The sequence below is a fragment of the Haliaeetus albicilla genome, chromosome 7, assembly GCF_947461875.1.
Source record: "Haliaeetus albicilla chromosome 7, bHalAlb1.1, whole genome shotgun sequence".
Classification (NCBI taxonomy): Eukaryota; Metazoa; Chordata; class Aves; order Accipitriformes; family Accipitridae; genus Haliaeetus; species Haliaeetus albicilla.
In genome coordinates, this window is record NC_091489.1 from 23,452,786 (window position 1) to 23,479,090 (window position 26,305).

The 26,305-nt window shown below is 39.0% G+C and overlaps 1 protein-coding gene across 2 annotated transcripts in view; it reads left to right on the forward strand.

The window, feature by feature from the left end:
• MOXD1 (monooxygenase DBH like 1) overlaps positions 1-24,572 on the forward strand; it is a 53,019-nt gene extending 28,447 nt beyond the window's left edge. For both annotated transcript variants that reach the window (XM_069787314.1, XM_069787313.1), the window contains exons 5-12: positions 5,280-5,459; positions 7,769-7,871; positions 10,966-11,132; positions 12,554-12,745; positions 15,530-15,589; positions 17,530-17,672; positions 21,234-21,402; positions 24,083-24,572. In XM_069787314.1, the coding sequence (XP_069643415.1) occupies positions 5,280-5,459; positions 7,769-7,871; positions 10,966-11,132; positions 12,554-12,745; positions 15,530-15,589; positions 17,530-17,672; positions 21,234-21,402; positions 24,083-24,247 (1,179 nt within the window). In that variant the 3' untranslated portion in view covers positions 24,248-24,572. The remainder of the gene's footprint in view (positions 1-5,279; positions 5,460-7,768; positions 7,872-10,965; positions 11,133-12,553; positions 12,746-15,529; positions 15,590-17,529; positions 17,673-21,233; positions 21,403-24,082) is intronic.
• Positions 24,573-26,305: the final 1,733 nt, after the last annotated feature.

Genomic DNA, 26,305 nt, shown 5'->3' on the forward strand with positions numbered 1-26,305 from the left:
AGTGTCAAGACAAAAATACTGTGTCAAACTTTTATTCTCAATTTTGAGACTACAGAATAATGTTTTTTCCCTGCGTCATCACCAGCTACATACACAAGGTATTGCGTAAGGCTGTGGCCTTATTCAGAGTCATTTATATGCCAATATACCATCCCATAGTGTCTTTAAAATGTAAGATTAAGTTGAAGCTACCTTTTGAGCCAGAAAAAATAAAATCATATTTTTCATTTGACATTTCAGTGTAGAAGCATCACTGCAACAAGATCAAAAACCTGTTGCCATTTTCATATATAAAAATAAAGTCAGCCCACATGCAGTGGGCTACATTTTCTAACAGGGACACTATGGGGAGACTATGGATATAGTTTACTAACATTCATCATTCTCCCAAGCAAGCATGAAGAACAAACCACAGCTGTTAACATCAAAGAGAGCCAAGCAAATAAAAAGGGAGATAAACAGGAATAAGTAAGAAAGACTTCCAGGTTTCTGGAGATATTTTTCCCTTGTAGGGAATCTAACTTCTTGGACCATTTAAGCTGTTTGCATTTTCATCCTTTTTAATACATCGTACATTAGTATCTTGACCGAGCTTATCAGCAGCTTGAGATGCAAGGCTCTACTATGTTACAATTTTGGCTTGTTTTTTTTTAAGAAAAAATGACATGTGGTAGGCTCAGTTGTGCAGTAGGTAAAGGGATAATAGGAAATATTGAAGAGAGGAAGACAAATTGAAGCCAAATAACCTGGCAGTGGCAAATGTAAGCATGTTCATGTTTCTCTGTTCATGTGATGTCAGCCTGTTGACTAGAATAGGATTTCAGATGGAAAGCCCACGTCTTATCTGTTTTAACTTGATAATAAATTGAAGACTTGTTATTTTATTTTCTTTGAAAGTCAGGAGTTTCAGAAGTGCTAAGAGATCCAGTATGACGAAAGGAGCTCTGTAAAGCCTCTCAACCTGCCCGAGGAGTACAGGTCATGCAAACCAAACACCATAACTGTAACCCATGCTTTTGGCTGAAGAAGGCAGTGTCTTCATTTTGCATTTGAGTGCAGTGTATTTTAAATATCTCCTTCTTTGGAAAACCTGATTTGATGTGGTGGGGAATTACAGTACATCTATTATTTTTTTATCTCTGTTAGTGCGAGTCAGATAGGTTCATATATGTCAGTGTGCTCGGTTAGAAAGATCTTTTGCCCAAGCTTTCAAGAAAGGTAGAGAGGATGCAGAAAGCAAATCATCATGAATAATAAAACAGGAGCTTCTTTCTGCAGGTTTCATGAAAAAGCAGGAGAGAACATGTCTTGTTGCATGCGCTTATGTTTTGTGGTCCCAAACGCTTTCGGCATTTTGATGGAGGGTGGATATAGAGCTTTTGTTCTCTGAGCCTCTGGCAGTTAGGAAATGTCAAGCAGAAAATGCACTTTGCCTGCAGGGGAAGAAGTCACCGAGGTGCCCTGGTGGTGCAGTATCTCTGCAGGCTTATTCACAACATGGGAAAGAGATGAACTCTGACAGCTGGGTCTTCCTGGCATGTCAGCAGCAGTGAAAGCACCACAGATGAGCCTCAAAGAATGATGTGAAATGGGGAAAACCAGTAGTTATATGCATATTCCCTTTCAGTCTCCTTTCAGCCTCTTTCTTGACTCCCTTGGCTAGCAAGAGGTGGGTAGGAATTAGCAAGGAAAGGGGAAGGAACTATGTTTCAAAGTCACAGGTTTCCCCATAATTATTGAAAGGCAGATTTCCATTTTCACTGCAGCCCATCTAAATTACTCAGTTACTGGTGGCTGAAAGTGTCATTTGAGAGTTCCCTTACACTACGAGAACAGAGTTAACAGTGCTATGTATAAATATGAATCCAAATAAAAATCAATTGTTCTTTTAAATCTGCAGAGTTTATTGACTATTATGTGCTATGCCTATTTTTATCACTTTTTCTGTATTTCATTCCTTTGCCCTAATTTACCACAGTAAATTATTATCTTTTCATAAGTATTCTAAAAGTTGCACTGTTTCCTGAGACAAATTAACAAGACAGTCAGGGTGACTTTTCAGGGTTGGTCCCCTATTATTGTGACTGGAGACCTGCAAAAGTAAACCTTAGCTTAGTTTAGCATTCTGTTGTGTGATTTGGGGATTAAAGACTATCAAAGAACCAAAAACTTTATGCTTAAAAAAATTAAAAGAACTGGAAACTTTGAATGTGTTCGTTAAACAGCCCACGTTTTAAAAATGAATGCCTATAGTTAAGGGTCAAGACTGATCAAGATCTGTTAATACAGGAATAACCTTGTAGGAGATGAGCCCTGCAAATTGTGTTATCATTCACTGAGGCTGCAAGTACTCTGGAAACCAGGCCACCCTGATCTGCATATTTAATTATAGATACCTGCTCTAGCAACTAATTTTACACCTGGGACTACTTATGTGCACTTTTAAATGCATTAGTGATTTGCTGAATTTGGCCCCATATTTGAGAAACTCAGTTATTGTTCATCATTGTCTGTAAGGCTGGCCAGAAAACAAGAATTTTGTTTATCTGGAGGAAAAAAAAAAAAAGAGGTTGTGGAATTTCTTTTCAGCTTGGAGTAAACTAAGCTGTACAGATGCTCTTAGTGGAAAGTGAGAGAGGAAGAGGGAGGCAGCCTAAATAACCAACTTATTCTATAAGCTAAAATAACAAATGGCTGAGTAAATAGGGCAGCACTCACCTGGGATGTAGAATGGCATGGTTAAATCCCTTCTCCAGTTAATCACTACAGTAGAGAATGAGATCGTATTTTTTGATTTTCTGCTGAAGTTATTCTAGTAAGAAAATACAGTTAGCTATTCATCGAATCAGAGAAAGGGAATCCAACGTGTCTAGGGGGTCTGCTTCTCTTCCTTCTCTTGTTTCAATCAGAAATGATGCTGTGATCCTTAGGGAGCTGGCCATTAAAATATTTCCATACATTTCTGGGAAATGAACAATTTGTGATTAATAATATTTTCCTAATATTTTTGTTGATAGATTATTAACCACTCCTAATAGTTTCTTTTTTTCTCTATTTATTTAAAAGGGGAGAGAGAAAGGTGGCACCTCTTTAACCAAATTGTAATAAAAATGTGTAAAAAGTGTAACTTTGCTGCTGCTTTTCATTATCTATTTGTTCATCTGAAGAATGTAAGTTGTCCTACAAGATGCATCTGAAAGATGCTTAAGGGTTTTCTCTAGTTTTTTTTTCTTTTCTTCACTGAAGAAAGCTGAACCAAACTACTTTTTGAAGTGCTGTTATTGTTTAGGTAACTGCCACTAAAAACTGATGACAGGATGCGAGTTTCTAATTTTGGTGATGTCCCATTGTTTTCAGGGGAAGTTGGTTTTGAAGTAGCGATTGTAAGCACAGCAGGTGCTGGGATCATGTAGCAGCAGGCAGAACTATCATATGTTGGGACAAAAATACTCTTTTTTTTTCTTGGTAGATACAGGGATAATATTCCCATAACCATTTGACTGGCTAACCTGTATATTGTGTGGAGCTTCAGAATTCTTGAGAGATATATACTGCTACTTAATGTATAAGCTGCCATGATATGAGCGTGTTTTGGTTCTGCAGTATTTGGATAAGTATGCAGGTATATGATAGAGCAGAGGGAAGAAGCAACATCAAGCTGAAATGGATTTCTGAATCTTTGTCAGTCAGTCTGATATATTTGGGAATAAATTCTTATCTGATGGGAAAACTGACTCTCTTCTTCAAAAATACCTTTTGCTTCCATAGTACAGTAATTCATGATGACGGTAACACTAACTGAAATAGGGATTACTGAGAACAGTACAGAAGATCTCTTGTGAAGTGTTTCAGTCTTGCCATCAGAACAGAACTTTGGTGCTTCCGTGTAAATTGGCATCGTTCCATTGACTTCTAAGCACAGTGAAGTGGGTGGGTTTGGGTTGTGCACTTCTTGGACAGACATGCAGGTACTCAGCAGCAGCTGGACTCCCCGAGAGCCTAACTTCAATGGTATTTTGCAGATTCATATTGACGAGGGTGGTCTTGATATGCATGGGCTCTGGTTGCTTCTTCCTGCCCTTCCTCTTTTGTAATTGGTTTAGTGGTTTGAACAAAGTGCAGAGAGATAAATTTCTGGTAACAATACTGTGCTGACAATATTTTAATAACGTAATAAACTGTTCTTGCTTACCCTGTTCTGGTCCTCTGGTAGCTAGGGTTCATGTGCTTGCAAAAGCAAATGGATGCAAATTTAGGATATATATACGTTTTTTCCTGTTTAAAATACCTTCTTTTTCCCAAAATTAAAAGGCAATACTGCATGGCACCCTACATTTTAAGAGTTGCATTGCTAAAGCTTTACGTTTCTTGTGAAAACATTAATGTGTATCTTATTCAGCTTGAAGGTAGATATGATAGAATGGGATGCAATCTTTGAAAGCAAAAGCAAAGGAAAAACTCCTTTCATTTTAATACTGTTTTCTATATGCTGATATTTTGTGGAATATGATCTTTCTGAAAAACAAAATAATCTTTTTCTGAAGTATTCATGTTTGCCCCAGGGTTGTCATCTCTGACAGAGATGATTTAACATCATCCATCCAAATAGAGTGAACACTGTTATATGGGAATGAAATCATTTCAGCCTACCCTGAAGTTCGGTGGCCAAATTATACTCGGGGCACCCGGGCACCCTTGAGAGCCCTCCAGCTCATCACTGCCATAAACAGGCTGGAGCACCCGACCTCTCAGGAATGACTTCATGTTAATAAAGTCTTTACAACTGAGCAGATTGTAAAATAATTCTAGTTTCTTGTAGATGTCAAAAAAATTTGAAAGTCCATCTTGAGGCACTGAGTAATGTGGGGTATGCCTCCAGGCTCACCCTAGATGTACAGAATCTATGGGCAGCTCTAGTTTGAAATAGTACAAAAGAGGCAGAAACAGGGATGAAAAGTTCTGAGTAGTTCAGATACCAAGCTGGTTTAGCTGAACAGACTTTCAGCTGGTTTATATTCCTTTTGTATTGGAATGATAGATGGCAATAGAGTTTTCGTGAAGGCACAGAATTTTCTTCTTGTCCCCTGTTGATACACTTGGGCAATGAAGTTTTCAATGCTTGGGGGTGCAGAGTGCTGAAGTAACATCTCAACCTAATGTTAAAGCTCCTCTTTTAAAAAAAAAATGTACCCTGTAATTTTTAGTTCTGTCTGCATACCTGCGTTGAAATAGTCACATTTGAGATGTATTTTCTTTCTTTTTCATTTTAACATTGACAGGTTGAGCCATTGATCCAGAAGGGCCATGAGAATCTGGTGCACCATATCCTGCTCTACCAGTGCAGCAGCAATTTGAATGACAGTGTGCTAGACTACGGGCATGAGTGTTACCACCCCAACATGCCAGACTCTTTTCTCACATGTGAGACAGTCATTTTCGCTTGGGCCATTGGAGGAGAGGTAGGATGAATGGCTGTCCAGCATAGTTCATCAATGGGGCTTTAGGAGGGTGTGTATTATAATGAAGCTTCTTCCTAGTATATTAGTGATTACTTAATCTGTCTGGTTTTAAGTGTACACAATCACAATCCGTAAATGCCTCACCAGTAAATCCTCAACTTCTTGTTGGCCTTTGAAGTATGAAATGCAATGATCATCCAGGGTGACAAGCTAAAAGTAATGAAAAGTATAGAGAGAGTTGATGCCTTAGGGGAAGAAAGATGGCTTGGGAGCATGGAAGTCTGTCACTGTATCAGCTTGTCCCATCTGATATGGAAATACACTGTCTCCAGCAATGACCAGTATCTGCTACCTGTGGAGAATGACAGAAAGAAAAGCAGTCTCTGTAGGTGACTGCATAAAAGACATGGAAGCAAGATTTTCCAAATGAAGTTAGATGTACATTTAATGCATTTTTTGCCTCACTAGGACCTGGTTACAGTGTCGCCTCATTCAGGCGTATTGTGCTGAAGTTTCCCTACCCTACCCTGCCCAAAGAGATGTCATTTCAGTGTAGGAGTGATCCTGTGTCAGTGCAGTGCCAGCACAAGGACCACTTTGCTCATGGCAATGGGGCATATCTACAGAAAACACAGTCTCGCATGCCATGTTAACCCCAGGCTCTGTTTTCAGCTTGTTTCATATGTTAATTTAGGCTGCAGTTAATGCTTTCAGCTGACATAAGGCAGCATTACTGCCAAAAGAATCCCCCCCCTCTTTACCCCCTTGATTCAGTGTGTGCCCACACAAACCATGGTGTGGGCACAGAGAGGGACTGGGGTGATGATAGTTTCTGGAGCCTTCATTTGCCGTCCTGCAGTCCAAAACCATCTTCGAGTGCTGCAGTGTGAGGAAGCCAGAGCTGCTACACGGACCCATCAAAAGAAGTTTAATCCACTATGAGCATTTTCCCTGATGTATGCTTTGTGCATTTTCGCCATCAGCTATGCTCTGACCTAGTATTTGTACTTTCAACTGTCTTAATCTAAGTGAAATAAAAAACTCATATAAATAAGTTATCATTTGACAACTACTATGGAGGCTTTTGCAAGGATGATCCTGTTGTTAAAGATCTATAGAGAGGAATCTGACAGATCTGGGTTACATCCAGGTTTACTGGAGTGCTTGCTTCACTTAACTTCAGTTTACCCTTACGTAGAATGGAGGTGATAATATTTATTACTGTATTCTATGACTAATTCATTAATGTTCATCAAGCATCAGAAAGTTGGGATCTCAAATTGAGCATTTCAAAAAGTTAGAATCTCAAATGGCGTATTAAAGTATTAGCTATATACTATAAAATGATGCAGAATAATTCATATAAAAGTGAATTTGGTAAATAAGTTCACTTAGGAGATACTGGTATTTCAGTTTGAATCAGGAGTGAGCTTTTGAAGTAAATCTCCTGGTTATCTCCACTTACCAAGCTCTGTTTATCATCATGAGTGGTTTGAGAACTTGCACAGCCCCCTTTGGGATGAAATTAAACTGAACATGCAGGGGTGAACCCAGCATCTCCCAACAATAAATGGGGTTCAGTACATGGGGTCTGACCAGAGCTTGTCCAAAGGAGCATCACCTGGGGACAGCGGGTCCAGCACAATCTGTGGCACTGTACAGAGCTATTTCTTTTGCACTACATGGCTTGCTAATGTAAATGTAGCCATGAAGATCATCTTTATGTACTTGTATACTTAGAATGCAGTGATTTGTGCAGGAAAAACAATCTAATTATGTACAACCTCAGTATTTCCTGGAAATTACTGCTTTTAGAAACTGGGAACATTTAAAATGTAGATTCACTTTTTCATAAGGGTTTATTGTCAGACTAACTACTTGATGATGCAATGTTTATACGTTTAAAATGGAATTTTCCTTTTCTGCTCAAGCAATAAATACAGGATAAATAATTGTAAGATCACAGGATAATGCAGGTTGGAAGGGACCTCAGGAAGTCCCTAGTCCAGCCTCCTACTCAAAGCAGGATCAGTGGTGAGGTCAGACCAGTTTGCTCAGGGCTTTATCCTCTAGCAAGCACAGGATCTACTGGTTTATATTTGACATAGTTATTTAGCGTATTGAGTATATAATAAATATATTATGCTACAATGCCATGTTCAGAAAGTTTTAAAAGAAGTTACCTTTGTAAATTTTATCATTAATATGATCGTATCATTGCAAAAAAAAGTCGATGTATTTATAAAAAGAAATTAACTCCTAACCATAGCGAAAATACCTTAACTCTGTATGCGTGTGTTGATTTCCAGGGCTTCACCTACCCTCCTCACGTTGGCTTATCCATTGGCACAGCAGCTGACCCTCAGTTCGTTCTTATGGAGGTGCATTATGACAATCCATCATACACAGAAGGTTTGTACCCTCACACTCTTTAAAACATGCAAGATTGGAAAATGTATTGGACTCCAGTGTTTCTTGTTGCATTGCATGGCAAACAGAGTAAATACAAAGCTGAGGCTTGTTTTTCCCTGGTCAATAGTTCCTGGTTCCCAGTGTTTTTCTCACTGCACTCAAAAGCTTAACCTGCAGTCAGTGGGAGATATACAGATATACAAAGAATTGTGGATGGGGTGAATACATCTCCTTTTATCACTACATTCTTCATGTTGTATCTCTCTCTCCTTTCCTTTTGCTGGGAAATCCAATGACTGAGAGCAAGCAGCACAGCACCCAGACTGTGAGACAGCAACACAGGGAATGAGCCTTTTATTAATTTTTTTTAGTATTTTTTTTAAGACATCTACCTGAACTGTGGACAGTTTCTGAAGGTGAAGTATAGACTCAGGTTGCTAGACCATTCACTGGGTTAAAGAAATTCATCTTAAAAGATAAGCTTTTAATTTATAATGGTGTATTTTTTAATCTTCTTTCTAAAATTCATTTCTATTTAGAAGAAGCGAAACAAAGAAACCAGGGAGCCCCAGAAACTCTAGGGAACTTTGAAGCTGACTTTTGGAAAGATACTTTTTGTTCTGAAACAAAAGTTCATTGAGCTACTGTACCTGAGAATATTCTGGTGATTGCTATATAGGAACTGAGTAAAATCCAGTGCAGCACAGTGTGCTTGCACTGGCCTTTCTTTACACACCCATGTGTTAAAATAAAATCCTCTGTGTGGGTTATGGTGTTCTGTCTTACTGTTATTCGCCCTCTGTGTTGTACTAGATGAACTATCTCAAAATTGTTTTATTTATTGACAGACTCCCTCCCTTCAGTGTGCACATCTGTATGGGATAGAGCAAACTTCATTTGCATCCTTGATGTTGCATGCTTTTCCATCAAATGTTACCTGAAAGCCTGAGAAGTCACATGCGGAAAAACTGTTTCTGAATTGGTTGTGTCCCTAAATTCACTATTATATTTTAATCGACTGCGCTGTACGATACCATTGTTTTTGGTTCAAGTGGCACATACAAAAACTGGGAATCAATAATGTTTCATTTTCTTTTTAAGCAATGGGGACAATTTTGCCTTGCTGGGAGAGTCCCGGGTGAACACAGGATCTCGCCAAAGACCTGTGAAAATTTGGAAAGCATAGGCAGAGCAGGGTGCCTGTAATCCAGGTCATGTTTCTCTCCTCCCTGACAAACTATATGGTATAACATTGTGCCAGGAGTGTGAGGGAGTAGACCTGGGCGCTCCATCTGCTTCAGGTGGGGGCACGTGAGTCCTCCTGACACAGCACCAAACCTGCAACCAGGTCACCTTCGTTTTCATGTTTTGGCACCTGCATTTTTCCCAGCTTGGGTCTTGTGGTTAAAGGCTGCATTGTTAGCCTCACATTGTGATCTGGGGTAATGTTTTCCTAACTGACTCAGATTTGGTAGTCAGCCTTGGCTCTTGGCTCCCAGTCAGACTCAAAAATGTTTGAACTGCTCCTAACATGGCTGGTTTTGAATGTTTCTGTTTCTAATATCCTTAATGTTCACTTTTCATTTGAAAGGTGGCATCTTTTGAGGTTGTTTATCAAAAACTCTTGGATATCATAAAAATTTCTGGCAGTTAGATGTTAGCAATAAGCCTGAAGGGGAAGTACCACAAGGGAAAAATTCAGGTTGATGAGACTGTACAAATAGCTTCAGAAAGGGAATGAGTATGGATTCCCATTTAAAGTTGGGATGTTGTGGGACAGTATATATCACCTGAAATGTCATGATTTGTATACAGCAGAATGCCTCATGGTTGATTACCACTCTTAATTGGCTATGCATAGTTCATACCCTTTGCTCCTTAATAATTACATACTACTCCGTCTTAGGTATTTTAGTGACTGGGTAACTTGGTCCCTGCTCTGTCTCTCCATCATTTGCTTATCTTAAAATAGCCTGCTGATTTCATATTGATGTCAAACTTGGTTTCAGGCACTGTTATTTCTGTTATGTTTTTTAGAAGACTAATATAGGTCACTAGGAAGCCTCTTACCTTCTCTACTTGGTATGTTTTTTGCATTTTTAATTTTCAAAATTGAAATTTGAAAAGGGACAACAAAGAAGGTAACAGATGAACTAACAGAATGTAGGCCTTGCGCAACACAAATTAATCTTTGGTTTTTGCGCATCTTGCCTAACAAAATGGCTAATAGAAGAGAAATAATTATAAGCATTTAGATGATGGAGGCAACATAAGTTATGAACAGATACAGAAATACACATATATGGCTAAACATGTAGGTGAACAAAATAGTTTCATATCATTTTGACTCTTAAAAACTCAACCTTTTCCCAGCAGGCTTTGGTTCTTTAAACTGCTTTTTGAAATCAAGAGAAGTCCTTGAGTGAGTGAAGCATTAAAATCCTCTGGAGTTCTCTTGGCTACTTTACTCAGGGTGCTGGTATTACCTTCAAGTTTGGGATTTAGGAGGCCAATTTTCATGTTTAGTTGATGCTCTCTTAATTGGGGAGATTGTAAAAAGCAATCCAAAACAAAGGAAAAATATAATTAATGCTAGGGCTTAAGGTGAAGGAATAGATAAATTCACAAGTAGAAGACAACACATGGCTTGAAAATTTTAAAGAAAAAAACCCGATAACTTTAAGCTGTGCTTCCAATATTTCATTTGAAAATCATACATGGAACCTTTTGAGGTCTTATTATTTCCTTGTATTGTTTGCTCTGCCTGTGATCTAACTTCTTTTCTCTGAGGTCTGTGTTGGATAACTTAGTGGAAGGGACACAAGGGCTATAGACAGCACATATTTTTCATTCACATCTGAACGCCACAGATATCAAGATACCATGTTTAACAACCCTCCTGTGGGCTGCCCCTATTTATTACTTCCTGCGTATGGTTTGACTCATTTCCAGATTATTGCGGTTGATTACTTGATTTTCGTGTAGAAAACTTAGGACAAGCCTTGAAAAATGTGAAACAATTGGATTTTTTTTTCTTTTTTTTTCTTTAAAATACTGATTTATACCCACGGCTGACTGTGTTCTTTTGTTGCAGGCTTGATAGATAACTCTGGTCTGAGGCTAATTTATACTCCAGTTTTAAGGAAATATGATGCTGGGGTTATAGAAGCTGGTCTTTGGGTCAGCCTCTTCCACAATATCCCACCAGGCATGCCTGAATTTGTGTCAGAGGGTCACTGCACACTGGAATGTCTGGAAGAGGTATGTCTCCTGCCTGAACCCATTGGTTTTTATTCTTAGAAATAGTTTTGGACAGCCACTTTAACTTCTTGGGCAGATTGATAGTTACCAGTTAAAGATATGCAAGGAAAGGCATCTGCTACATGTTGCCCTCCAGAATGTTGAGTCTTTTTGATCTTGGTATTTAGGGTGCTCAGTATTCAGACTGCTTTACTGATATGAGTAATACTTGCAATGCTTTAATTGTGTGTTCAACATATAAGCATACATTGCTTTCCATGGCAAAGCTATTAATAGCCTGGAACAGCTAGCCCAGAAAAAATGTTGAGAGAGGTTAATTAAGACCTGTGCATGTGCAAAAGGCTCCTAACAGTGAAGTGCAAGCCTGAAAAGTATTCTTAGACCAACCACAGAAACTAAAGACCTGAACAGGTTTTGTTGTATGGCCCAAAGTACAAAATTATGCTTTCATTAAAGACTTGGTTACATCAAGATAATTTAAGTATCTCTACAGACAATGGAAGCATTGTCTAAAATCCATGATTAATGTACCACGGGAGATTCTCATATACATTGTCATTTATAGACAAAGCTTGAGTCAATGCTTGTTATGATGTGGTTTAGAGTGAAAAGCCAATTAGATATGGAATTTAGATTTCTTCTTGGTGATGTTAAATGTTGCATATTGTTACAGCATTTTTCAGCCTAAAAACACTTGAATAATCTATTATTGTGAGACTGTACTGTAGCTGAAAGGTATTGCGATAACAGATTATTTCTAGTTTGGGCTCTGAACAAGGATCAAAGTTTGGCATACCAGAAGTTTGGATCCGTAGATCTCAGCTAGAATGGGACTGATGTCAGATTTGTGTCAGTTTGGGAAAGTTAATTTTAAAATGTCTTTGACCTGGAAAAAAGCTTCAGATGTAAACTTACAGTATTTCACTACCAGTTTACTTGAAGATGGGAAGTAGAGCGTATTATAATTACAGCCTCTTAATTTAAAGTCCTTGTTTTGGCACAATATTGCTAACATCGTTCATAACTGCATAGAAATTCTTTTTCACGTAAGCATCCACATTCATCGGTATTGACCATTAACACTAAAATAATGTGCAGGTTCTAGTATAATTCCCGTGAAAGTCTTAAGCTATTGAGAATTATTGGCAGTTTGGTTGCTTTTCATAAAAGGTGTGTGCATTAGGAATAAAAAGACATTTTTTAATAAAAAAAAAAAAAAAATCACAGAAAAAGACCTAGCCTTTTTTGCATATAAAACCTTAATTTCACATACGGATTTGTTTTGGCACCAGACTGAATTTTGCTGTAAACTGAGGGAATGTAAAATGCATTTATTAATATATTTTCACTCCGTTTGTACATTGCATCACATTATGTTACATTGCATCTGGGCACAGATGGTGTTGGTTTCCTCTGGCCAGGCTCTAGGTGCTGAGAGACCTGCTGGGATTCATGTGTTTGCGGTACTTCTTCATGCTCATCTTGCTGGCAGAGCTATCAGGATGCGCCACTTCCACAATGGCGAGGAGCAGAAGCTGCTTGCTTATGACGATGAGTTTGACTTCAACTTCCAGGAGTTTCAGTATCTGAAAGAAGAACGAACCATCTTGCCAGTATGACACTCTTAATTCTTTCCCTGAAAGTCCTTAAGAGATCATGTGCCTAACATTTACTCACATTTAGGATTAATTTTGCTACAGAATTTCTTATCATAGAATCATAGAATTCTTGAATGTTTTGTTAATTTTTCCACTTATCGCAGAGTGACTAATATATTAAAGTTGCAGTCTCAGGAGTGTCCACCCAATTCAATACAGAACTGGCTTGGCCCATCAATTCAAGCTATTCTTTGGGTGTGTTTGGTGTCCACAGTTACTTGATTTGAACTTCACTATCATAAATGTTTGAACAAAGCAGATTATAAAATCACATGTGTGCCTGGCTGTGCATCCAGCCAGCTGAAGAATGGGAATGCCACCACAAGGCTTTATGGAGCAGTTGGAACCAAGTAGCACATCCTATTTGCACACAGGAAGTATCCAGCCTTGCAAATATGTCTGCAAATCAGCCAAATCTTCTGTTTCACATTTTTATTTGTTGTTGGGAGTAAAACTCCATGCTCATATTCCACGTGAGGTTTCACTAGTAAACAAAACTCTTTGGAAGAAGAAATCATGCTATTCTATCTTCTGTTCTTGTGAGAATAATGTGATATAACTTTTAGAAAAATCCCAGCTACAATTATATTGTAAAGCAGTAGCTATCCATAGGTACTGCATGAAAAGAGTCAGTATTTTTCTGGATGAGTCGCTCATTTAAAAATTATCCACTCATCTTTTGCTAGTTCCAGCCGGCATCTGTTTTTGAAGCTTTGGCCTCAGGACAGGAAGTTCAGTGCTGCAAGGGTTGGGTGCTCCAGATCTGGCCAGCAGAGCAGCTGGGGACGTGCTTGTCCTGGTGCATGTGAACAAGCCCGTTGTTACTTGATGGAATTGGTCAGATGCAGAATATCAAACAACTGGATTTTGTTTATGATTGGAGCCAGTAAGGGAAAGGGAGATGAAAAGATCATCGCAATGACTGAACTTCAAGTATGGTCAGGACCCCCATGGTTTAAACTTCCAGGCTTCTCTTCAAGTCCCTTTCTCTCTTACGGCTCTTCTCCCACACTGGGAGACTTTGATATTTGTTCTTTAAAGGCAAGAATCTAAAATGCTAACTTTCTAATTTAATTTCTACAGCAAAACCTGGATGTTCAGGTGCTCTTTGAAGTCCAACAGCCTGTACTCCACAGGGACTTCAAAGACAAACTGGTGTTACCTCCTCCAGGAAAGAAGTGTTGAAGGGTTTAGGAAGAGGGCTGGCAGAAGATGACAGGCTTGCAAAGAAAGCCTGTAAAATTTTTAGGAAAATCCATGCAGATTATAGAGAAAGGCCTCTTAAAATTCAAGAACAAAAGGGAGTAGACAGCAGAAAGACTGAAAGAGGTATTTGATAGTATCAGTAACTTAAAAAAGACTGCTTGAGAAGAAGCTGGAATTCTATCTCTGAAGTGAGCCCTTTTCATGCCTTTTATTGTTTTCATCTTATGCAAAACTACCTGTACAGCTTTACGTATATCATCTGGTGTAATTCAGACCACAGTCTAATCAATTAACTAATATTAAAAATTTTCATATAAGTTCTTGTTATTCTCTCCTTCTGCAAGCTCTCCCAAAGGTGTATCCTTCTTTCTGCTTGTGGAGTCCAGGTTATTTTTTTTCTTCACATACTGGCACTCTCTTCTGAATTTGGAAACAAAAGATCTAGTCTCACAGAAGGAACACTCTTAGTGAATGTTACCCAGTCCATAAGCCACGAGAACCAGGGACCTCACTGGTGGGAACCAGCATATTCCCACTGGGAGCACCGAAGCTGTGCCAGTTTACGCTGCTTCAGAAACCTCTGTCTCCATTTAGCCAACGCAAGGCTGACGCACCTTCTTCCAGCAGCCCAGAGTACAGTTAGTGCTAGCATTGATCTGGCAATGAGACAGCCTGCAGGAAGGGAGAAATTCTCAACCTTTGAAGGGTGATCTGATTTTTTCAGGGAATATTAATACAATGAGTGATAAGGGAAGATGATGATACGAAAAAGTGAACCAAAGCAAATAAATCTCTGGCATCCCTGTGATAAGAAGTTGCCCCAAATATCAGATTTTTAATGTCTGGCTATGTTTTTCAATATTTTAATTTCCACTTGATTATCATGGTGATTTTGAGATTTGTATTTGATTAGGTACAGGGAATAAAGGTAGTACGAAACTGTTAGATCAGTTTAAGACAGCAAAAAGTTAATTGTATGTATTTGAGAAGGTAAGTATTCAGCCTTTCCCATACATATCTGTCAATGTAGTTAAGTCTTTGCCTGCCACTGCCACTCCTCTACTCCCAGGCTTGGCAGATAAATAGTTGTTATTGTGATGTGGAAAACCTTCTTCTCCTCATTTGGCAAGTATTTCTGTTGAAGTTGGCAGGATAAATTAGCCTGGGGAAAGCTATCCAAAGTAGCACTGGATGAATTTTGGAGCAAGAATCATGTGTATACATCATCTACATATAAAATTTTCCTGAAAATAGGATTATAACTGGGCACCTCCATTGCTATTTAAAAAAGAAAGACAAGACTTTTATTAAGACTCCGTTTAAATCCACGGGGGATCCCTGAGGATCTGGGATAATATGAATGCTAAGTGCCAAGGCCTTATCATATGCCAATTACTTAATCCTTTGCTCTTTCAAAAAGTCGTATCTGCTCCTCTGATCTTTATTTCTTAAGTGTTTGCTGTCATCTGTGGTTACCTGAAGCTGGTGTTGATAAACTTCAGAACTGTGAACTTCCTAAATCTTGTGTTTCAGGGGGATAATTTAATCACAGAATGTCACTACAGTACTGTGGACCGAATTCGCATGACATGGGTAAGAAAAGTTTTAATGGATCAAAATAAGTACACAGATAATATTGGGGACTAAAATCTTTTTCATAAAATGCTATTAAAAAGTGTGAACTTACTTGCTAATGCCTGTGTGCATGTAATTACATATTATCTTTCCTCTCATAGATTCTTAGGTTTAAAAGTCATCAGGACTATTATGATCATAGTCTGATCTCTTGCATAAGGCATTCGTATGACTAGTTTATAAAAATAAGCAAGGCAGCTCATAAAAGACCTTTAAAAATCAGAATTTGCTAGTATAAGGAGTGCTTTCTTCATAACATGTATTAACATGCAAGTTCTGCATATTCTAATGAATTATTTTTATAAACTTGCTAGGCATTTTTCCCCAAATTTGTAATTACCAGTTCTTATGTATTGATTTTTACTTATGCCGTGACCAAGATGGGACCACTTGCTTTTCTGCCTAACATAGAATCCAGGCAGCATGCAGGTCCTTTGGGCTGGGAGGAGGAGGAGGCTGGGCACCGGGAGCCTCTGCACATTACCTTTCTTTCACGCGGTGGGTCTTCCAGCGGCAGGGACCCTCCGGAAGAGCTGCTGCCGCGGGGCGGTGCAGGAGGAGCCCGCGCCGCACCTGTGCGCCTTTGCCAAAGGCACGAGGAGTGGCTGTGCCACAGCCCCGAGTGCGTGTGCGTGGCAGCGGACAAGGCAGGGCCACGGCCGGGGGTGAGCGTCCCCTTCGGCCTGCAGCGCGTGGTCTCCCAGATGCAGCTTTTTGGGTTGGCAGAGGCCAGGCACTGGCCATTGCCACGTGGCCACTGCGTTTTGGAGGTGAAGCAAATTTGGTTGCTGGGACATGAGCCGGACTGTGCCAGCTGGCTACGAAACCAGAGAGTGATGCCAGACCCACTATGTTTATGGGAGGGATGTAGCTGCCGGCACCCAGCCTTCGCCAGGGGCTGATTCCGCTTCCTCAGGAGGGGCTGGATCCAGACCTCTGGGAGGTGAGACCTGAGGGGTTTCTGTTTGGCAGGGAAGACCTGTTCGCGGCATCCAGAGAGCACAGGGATACCTCTCCCTGAATCCTCCCCTTGCGTGTAGGCGCATGCAGTAGGTATATAAAGAAAAGCAAAAGAGTGAGAATGAAGGCTTTTGTGTTTTCATCCTATTTTCCTGTGTGGGGACACCACTAGGTCTTGGCCCTTGGTTCATGTGTTTTGTCTTCTCCATTCCTATTCCTGTGGTTCTGTGAGATTTGTGTAACTGTTCCCACATGGGATTTAGGACTGTGCAGCTCATAATCCTGTCCATATTTACCAAGATTAATTCTAAATTAGTTGTTCGCCCCATGGCTCTCAACGTCTGTTTCTTCTGCTAGCTAAAAATCTTACTCTAATTAATTATTTTACAGTTAGTGCTCATTTGTTCTTGAGTCAATGTTATCTGTTAACTTAAATAACACTTTTCTTTCTTACTCTTTCCCTGCATATGTACTTACAAGGAGAGTCCACAGAGATACATATTCCATCCTGGCCTCTGTTTTACTAGACAAAGCTCATGTAATTTCTTATTAAACAGACTAATTATCCTACCAGATTTTTTTCTACATCTGCTCCAGTTTGAAGCCCTTTTTCTGAAACATGGTAGATATAAGTACCTTGGAGACAACTGAAAATAAACCTGAACTTCTCAGATAGTACCCTTCAACATAATAGGAGTCTTATTTTATTGATGTTCTTTCTGACATCTTTTAAACTTGGGAGCTATTGCTTGAGCTTGCAGTGTATTTTGTAATTAATTATGTAATAACTTCTTGCTACTTGATAACCTAACGTGGAAGATAAACCTGTTGAATTGGGCCTCCTGATATACGTTTCATTAGCATATAAATGCTAATCAGTGTTTTTTATCTGTGGGATTCCAATGCTATCTTGATTAAAAGAAAAATCCCATTTTCAGGGTGGTCTGAGCACCAGGAATGAAATGTGCCTGTCGTATCTGCTCTATTACCCAAGAATCAACCTCACCCGATGTGCAAGTATTCCAGATATAATGGAACAGCTCCAGTTCATTGGTGTTAAGGAAATCTATAGACCAGTCAGGCAAGTAAAATGTTTATGAACACGTGTAGCACCTCTATGTCTGTCTGTGGGATTATAGGGTCATTTTCATACGACTTTTATTTCTTTCTGGTAGTGCAACATGTTGCAGGGTCACTCGTGCTACTTCTTTTTGGTCAATATGCTGTGCTGCTACTTATTTCTCCCACCGAATTTTTTTGCTTTTTTTTTTTAAATAAAAAAGCAGTTTCTTCTGTTAAAGAAATAATATTACTCACAGCAGGTTTTTTTTTTCACCACAACCTTCTGTAAAAAGACTATGTATCAATGGCATATCTATGTTTCAAATCTATCAATTTATTAAAATATATCAGTGTTTCACATATATAGAGATACTTTTGAAAAAGGAGTTTGGGAGCATGGGTAGATTTGTTGTCAGTAATTCTGCTGAAGTCACTCACTGCAACAAGATCCTAGAACTGCTGCTCACATATAGACCTTAACGCTGTCTTGGTGACACTGACAAAAATGCGCAAAGGGGGAAGAAGTTGTACATTAGAAAGGAAGTTGAGGGATTGAGAGAATATTAAATTGTTCATAGTAAAAGATAAATGGTAGATAAGCACCATGATGGAGAGAAATGAGAGAATGGAGTCTTTGAAAGAATAATAGGTCAGAGGATGACATGCAAGGTAAGTAGAGAGAAAAACATGGAACCAGTAGTGGGAATCTAGCCAAGAGGAAGAAAAGAGCTTTTTAGGTGAACTGTTAGCTGCAGGGGCTTGCAATTCTGTGCAAAGACACTCTCCTAAGTCTTGGACTCCTACTGTTCAGAGAAGCAGGACACTGCACATTTTTGAGATATAAATCCATGTCAGAAAGAAAACCCCCTAGCTCATTCATCAGTTTTTCTTCCTAATAAAAATAATCCATACGTATCTGAATGTTGGCCTACTGCTCAGCTCAAAAGGGGTAATATCGTTTTGTTGTAGGATCTGTCTACTTCAGTGCTCCACAAACATTAAATATCCCCTCTGTGAATGGCGAGGGTAGGGGCTGTTATCATTTAGGCAAATCGGGATCTATAATAACTACCATGAAGAACCATGCAATTCAGCTGGCATCTGACCGCTGGGGTAAACCACAGGCTGGTGAATTTTAAACAAGGTATTAGAGTTTTCCAGTAAGTCAGCAGAAGTCTTGCTGTCCTTCATCATGAGAATCCTTGGCAAGAACAAAATGCTTCCCAGTGTGTTGTTGGATCTGGCTTTTCTTCCCTTTAATGTCAGTGGGATGACCTGTACAGCGATAATGCTCACTAAGAGCAAGACTGATTTCCAGGATCCAACATAAAATTTAAATTTTGGTAGGAGGTGGGAGGAAGCCCACTATAGACAGGGTAAATGTGTGTGAATATATAAAAATCAATAAATAGCATATTTCACTTTTTAAGTGTTCCTTATAGTGATTAAAATTAAAGCATCTCAATAGCAGATCAGCAGTGGAAGTGATTGTAAACAGAGTGAGAATAGTCTAAAGAGGAAAGTTCCCAAATGAATGAAATGCAGAAAAATAATCAAACAATAGAAAGTAGAATGCACTATTAGTGGTGAAAGTTAAATTACATGTGTATTGTTAGTTGCACTAAACTAAGGTAATAGTAAGATTTTTAAATAAAATGGATAGGTTAATAGTGTGTCATCACATTTACATTTTAAAAGTTGTCTTTCCATATACAGTTTATCTTAACAAAGCCATATAAAACTATTATTGCAAAGTAAACTGATGTACAGGCTTACTGGTCTTAGTTCTGAAATTTATATCCAAGACAGAAGAGCTTGAAGAAAGTCACAATGCAATCAATGTCTACTTCATTTTCCACACTATTTCTATTTACAATCTTTTTTAATACAGAGAGAACACAGTTTCTAAATCAGTCCTAGCTAAAAGAGTCTTTCTGAGCTTAGAAAGAAAATATTCTAACAAATGTATGCTCTCTTGAGTGTTCATTCATGATAACTGTACTTAAGGAAAAAATGCACATTTGGCCTGGGGAAATAAAGATGTTTTGAATAGAGTAAGTATGCAGACTGTCTGCCGCAAATGGAATAGTAATTAGAAGAAGAGATTATTAATGCCTCTAGTATTTATGACCTAATCCACAATTCTTGTTTCATTAAGCTCTGTCAGCCTAAGGATATGTGACCTGATACTCATCTCTCGTGTCAGTCTTACACTGGAATTGCTTCACTGACTCCTCTAAAGTCTCTCGACTTACACATGAAGGCAAACTGGAAGCAGGATCAAGGCACTGTGGCTCACTTTAAAACTCCTTTAAAACTCTTTTTTTTTCCCCCAGCCTAGTGGCACAAACAGTGGTATAAATCATGAGGTGCTGAGATGAAAGCGATTGGGCTATAATAGTGCAAAATAGGTGCTTGACTAAAATTATGTCCTCCGTGCCTAGATGTTGAGTAGAGCAGAACTTTGGCATAGGCAGCACTTTACCCAAAGCAAGTGGGAGACAGTCTACCGCAAGCTAACACAGATCTGTCTAAAGTGCTTTGAAAAGGTAACTCATGCTCTCCAACCAAAGTATTAATCAGGTTACTTAGATAAAGTTTTAGCTACTTTCATTCTTCCACTAGCTGTACTGGACTTTCTGTTTTTAAAAACTTGATCCATCCACCATGTTGTTTCCATTCATACCCATATAGTCAAACAAGGAGAAAGCAAAAACAATGGAAAAAGTTTTCTTTAGCTGGGTTTTTGGGTTGGTATTTTTTGTTGTTTTGTTTTGTTTTCCTTCATGGTTTTTGTTGCGTTTTCTGTACTAAATGAAAGACAAGAAATCTCATTCCTTCCCTTTCCACATTTTTGGCTAGTGGGAAATGGGATTGGACCCACTTGTTCATGGGGAGGAGTCCCCAGATGCAGGCAAACAGTCAGCTGTCTCATAGTAACGCAACAGGTCTCTATCCCACCCCTGGCCAAAAGTCCCCTTGCAGCCAGCATGTAGCATGTGGCAATGTCCACACCACCAGTTATTCTCATTTGATCTTTTGGCGCTGCTCCCAGCCAATGCATGTTAGAGCAGCTCCTGTGCTAGGCTGAGTTTTGACCTATTATCCCAGTTATGAGCAGAGCTTGGCAGCGCCATCTGGAAGCAGCTTTCTAATGGCAAATGTTTCTTTGCAACACTGCCTGCCAAGCCTAGTAGAGGGTGTGGCTTTTGTTTTGGTTTGGATTTTGAAAAGTTACAACACAAGATCTGCTTTGTATTGCCTGTGTATTCAGTTTGTAGATCAGAGAACAGCAATGTAATTCTTTTTCTTAACTCAAAATCCTTCATTTCTAAAAGCATCTGGCAGCAAGTCCTAAACTGCTGACAAACTTTCGTAAGCCTGTTAAAATCAATGAAACTGCATCAGTTTTCAGTAGCAGAGAACTTACTTAGCTAAGAATGTGAGTTAGGCATAATATACATTATTAATAGTACATTTGTTTTTCAGAGTAGAGTCTTCAAAAGCTTTTCCTTATCAGTTCCAACTTGATGGTATTTAGCTATTTTTTTTAAATCTTTATCTATTTATTTTTCTTTAGGACTTGGCCTTTCATTATCAAGAGTCCTAAGCAGTATAAAAACCTGTCTTTTATGGATGCAATGAACAAATTCAAATGGTCCAGATCGGAGGGTCTCTCCTATAATGAACTTGTGCTTAAACTACCAGTGAATGTGAGATGTTCAAAAACAGACAATGCAGAATGGTCGGTAAGTCTAAGTGCTGAAAAGGAGGCAACAATGCCATGAAATAAATGTGATTTACTGTGCTTCATTGCCAATGAGTAAGTACTTGGTTATATGTCTTCAGACTGTTTACGTGGCTATATTACATTTACATACAATAACAAATGATGAGAATGTTTTATCAATGCTTTCACCTAACTCGAGTTCTAGAAATATTTAAAAAGAATAGAAAAGTTGGAGCTTGGATCAGTAATAGGAATATGGGGTCTTTCAGTGTGTCTGAGATTGATTAGAGAGTAACCCTATGTGTCCAGATTAGGTGGCCAAGTTAGAAAGCTGTTTTCCCTTGGCTACCTCCATTGTCAAGGACTTATGTTAGGGTATTGTGATGGATGATTCAAAATCCCTAAATCAGATTTCTTCTCTGAGTCACTCTGTAGGGGGAAGCTTATTGACTGCACAAGGAAGCCTTGAATCTCGCTTAACTCAGGCATGTAGACTACCTGAAGTTATATAAGTACTCTTCCAATATCTCTTGGTTTTTTGTTGGTCTTGTGTCTTCAAGATGTCTATAGTATTGGGCCAAAAAAAGTGCATTTGGATCAGCTCTTCTCTTTGTGCACCTTCAGAAGATTTTATCTTATATAGTTTTCCTGTCCCAATTCTCTTGATGAAAAAAACTGTAAGAAAAAAATAATTCCACAGTAAGTTGTTATTTATTCTAAATGTCTACTGGTATTTCAGCAGGACTGCTGGGAAAAGCTGTCATCTTTAGTGTTGGTGTGTGTTTATAAAGAACTACTAGTGCATGTAGTATCATTCCTGAAGGAGATGCTGAAAAATAGATATTGCTTCTTGAATTCCTTTACAGGGTCCAAATTCAAGACTTCATTTTACTTTTTTGAGGTTTTCTGCTCAGAAGGGTACATTGTCTCATTGTACTGGCTTATATCCTACTGTGATTTTAAGCCAGCCTAACAGAGCTGATACAAGATACTACTGGTGAAATACTTCCTAGGAAAGGACCTTTGCCTCATTCTTCTCACCCCACAAAACAGCCCACACTGCCTTGTAGCGGGTCACACAGTGCTTTCAGGTGGTGGAGAAATTGCCCTTCTTGCAGCAGCATTCTTGGGTCTTTCCAACATTGATCAGACTGTTCTGCCTATGGGATGTCAATGAAATACTGAGTGCTATAAGTAATCAAAGAGGTTCTGGTTTTTTTCTAATATTTGTCCCACTGCAGACCTTCTGTGACAAGTAGTTATTCACATTACATGTGACTATTCACCAGTTTTAGTTAAACTTCTTGACCTTTGCAACTCCTGGCCAGTAGCAGCTGCTTAGCCACTCTTTCACTGACTGTTTGTCCAAGGACAAGTTAAGATGATGAAAAGCACACAGAAATTTTATTAAGAGGGCTTAGGCTTCTTTCTTTCTCTCCTTTTTTTTTTTTTTTTTTTAGGTACACTTTCTGGAAAATGCTGTTCCCCTTTATCTTACAGGATGAAGGAACAATACTTATGACTTAAAGAACGTAGTCAAAGAGTGAGCTCACTGGAACTGGGAGTGCTTAGTTCTTCGTTTTAATCATAGTTTCCTATTTCAAATGACTAGGGCATATTCATCAAAGCTAAGATTAGGACTCTTTCCTTTCCCTTCCCTTATTAGTGATACTACATTAAATTGGCCATCCTCATCAAAATCAAGAACAGATTTAACCTGAATGAACAAACAATCAGTGAGTTGTTACAAGAAGGAAAAAACTTGAAGCAGAGGAAGCGAGTTGAAAATACTTTCATCCTTCTGTAGGGATGGTCCCTTGATCAGTTTTAGCTTTGTGTTGTTTGCTAAGATTAAGTCAATATTTAGATTTTTTTTTTTTTCTGCAGTGCAGGATAATTGCAACATGGAAAAAAAAAAATCAAAGTAAGCACATGCTGTGCACGTGGGCATTCAAAAATGTTTGTGCCCAGGAGCTTGCTTTTCTTTAACATGTAGGGAGTACATTTAGGAAAAGCATAGCCAAGCAGTGTACCCAGATCTCTCTAATTTCACATCAAAACTATGACAGGCAGGTACTTATGTCTAACTCCATAAAAATTGCACTGAGTTCTAAGGGAAGAGTAAAAAATGCTAAATATATAGAAATATGACACTGCTGTGGGTGACCTTGCTTGAGCAAGGACATTGGACCAGATTACCTCAAGAGATCCCTTCCAACCTCAACCATTCTCTGATTCCATGAAATAACGTGTACACAATTAACTGCCTTGTGCATGCAAGTGTAAGCCCTGTATGTACAAATGAATACATTCAAGTACCATCCAATATCCCTACAGCACTGCAACACTGTAAACTTCCATTTTTATCTGCCAGAAAGATGAAAACAAAACCCAAAATCCCACAAAGCAAAATAAGGTCGTACAAATCAACAAACAAAAGCCTAACCTTGCTTTACTGGAGAGGATGCCAGTGTGTATGGCTGTTCCCGAGCTGAGAACAACGGCTGTGCACACTGGCTGATCATTTGGCGTGCAATACATTTTTTTACTAAGCCTGATGTCTTCACAGTAAGAGTCACAACCCCAGTACAAAACTAACAATAGATTCTCATGCAAGCTGCCAACTAGTTAAAGAACAAAATACAGATTTCTAATCTTATGTGACAAAACTCTAATCATTTTTATTATTTTAATTGCAGATCCAAGGCATGACAGCTTTACCCCCTGAAATAGAGAGACCGTACAAGACAGAACCAGTAATATGCAGCTCATCTTCCTGTTTACATTGCAGTTTATTCCTCACCCTGTTGTTTGTTGTATGTGTCACAGCCAGTACCATAGGAAACATTGGGCCCTTTGTATAATAATTTTTATTAATTTGTGTTCTCTATGCCATGCAAGTTCTGATGTGTTTGCACTGTTGCTATTGTAGATTTATTTTTTTACATATTAATAAACTAAATTTGCCAGTTCAAAATAAAATGTGTACTTCCTCTGAAAACTGCGGGTGTTTTGGTTTTCAGTGTAAAGTATGTATAAAACACAGTAGGTACACTGGCACATTGCATATTGAAATCTTTTCCCATACCATTTTGTTATACTTTGTCCTGGCTCTTTCACATGGTGTTTTCAAAATCAGCTATGTATATGGGTAAAATTAATAAACTAAAAGCAACTTAGTTAACCACATTCAATCTGGTGTGTGCTTTATTATTTTGTCTTGGTTCTTGACATCTGCAGGTTATGGAATTCTTGCTGTATGGACAGGCCTTGCGAACATGTATTTGGGCATCTCTGACTGACACGTGCCATAAAGCTACAGGAAGGATTCATTCAGGAAGGACATTTCTGGGAGCAACACACTGCAAACCATCTCAGCTCCTGCGAAGAAGCAGGTGCTGTAGGTGTCAAAGGGATGAAAACACAGGCAGAACCCCAAATCTCCCCATAGCAACTCCTGTACAAGTCCTTTGACTTGGCAGGAATTTTTCTTCCTCAGACCCTGGTAATTCAGTGTGTTTCTTTTGTCTTCAGGTATTTGTACAGCAAGTAGAGCTTTGGCAAGGGCCAGGCACACCTTTGCTAGATTTGATCTGGATAGCACTAGCAATGAAGATCTGTCTTGCAGCCAGGCTCTGGCATGTACAGGGAAACAGAGTACGAGCCTGCCAGGAGCTATTGTTAGCACATGCCGAGCATCATGATAGGCCAAACTGTTGATTAAGAGGTTATTTTTGCATCTCGTGTACAATTTTTTATTTATTTGGAAACCTGCAGCTTTTTTACTGAAATCGTGTTGGGCAGGGAAGATTCCCAAAATATACCTATCTATTGCTCCCCAATGAAATTATGCAATGCAGTAGAAAAGGACTTTGAACATCCAAAAAACCGCTTACTTCTGTAGCTACGCTGCAGTTACAATAAACTATAATTTTTCCACAGTGCTGCATAAACTTTACTGGAATACAGCTGTAAAAATAAGTTGTTTTGGATGTTGAGAGTCCTTCCCTGACCACTGCAGCACCTGCACTACAACTAACCTCTGTAAACTTAGTTATATACAGACTTTGTTACGTATGTTTTATGTCGCTGAGCACTCTTGTGCAGTGTGGTGAGTCCAGAGCATATCAAGAACCTGACTGAGCTGAGATGAACTGGTTTTCTGAACGTTTTTGTTCTTTGACCGTTAACAACTGCTACCTGTCTGTGCAGTTGCACCTCTTAATGAGGGCAGGCTGTTCTGATGCAAAGAAATACCACATAAGAAGAAAAATAAGGAGAGGATTTTGGAACTGTCTTCTCTGTATTTGAGAAGTGAGACTGAAAGCATCACAAAGCAGGTAAGGCTCCTTTGTGGGTAGCCAAAATGACAACGTGTGTGCTAATCGACACAGAAGAGAGGCACTGAAGCAGCTAATGCCCAAGTAGAGATGAGAGAATTAAGTATAGATTAATCTTCTAGGAGCTAAAACAATCTCATTACAAAATATATGCATAAAGAAAGTTTAAAATAAGCTGGGAAGACAGAGGTTCACAGTGCCTACTAAATCCTCCTGAGGCTCCAGTCTGCACTTGGGTGGGTAAGAGCAGCTCCTACCAAATCCTGGGAAATTTCTTCACCATTGATGGTCAGCTGCTTGCTCTAAATATACCTGGACAGTGGTATGTTCTGCCATGCTTCCTACTGTTGCTGGGTAAGGTAAGGAAAAGGTGTATGCCAAATAGCATGGTTGTTTTTTTTTTTTCTGGTCAAAACCCTGAAGTTTCAATAAAGAAATGTTAACTGTTTAGGTGTCTCCTTCCTCCCAGCAGCAGAACTATGCTTTTCTGTTTAATGTTCCTGAATAGAACTGGTTGAAAAATGAAAAACAAATAACAGTCATGATGAATTATAGGCAGGAAAAAAATGTTCTGAGTGACTA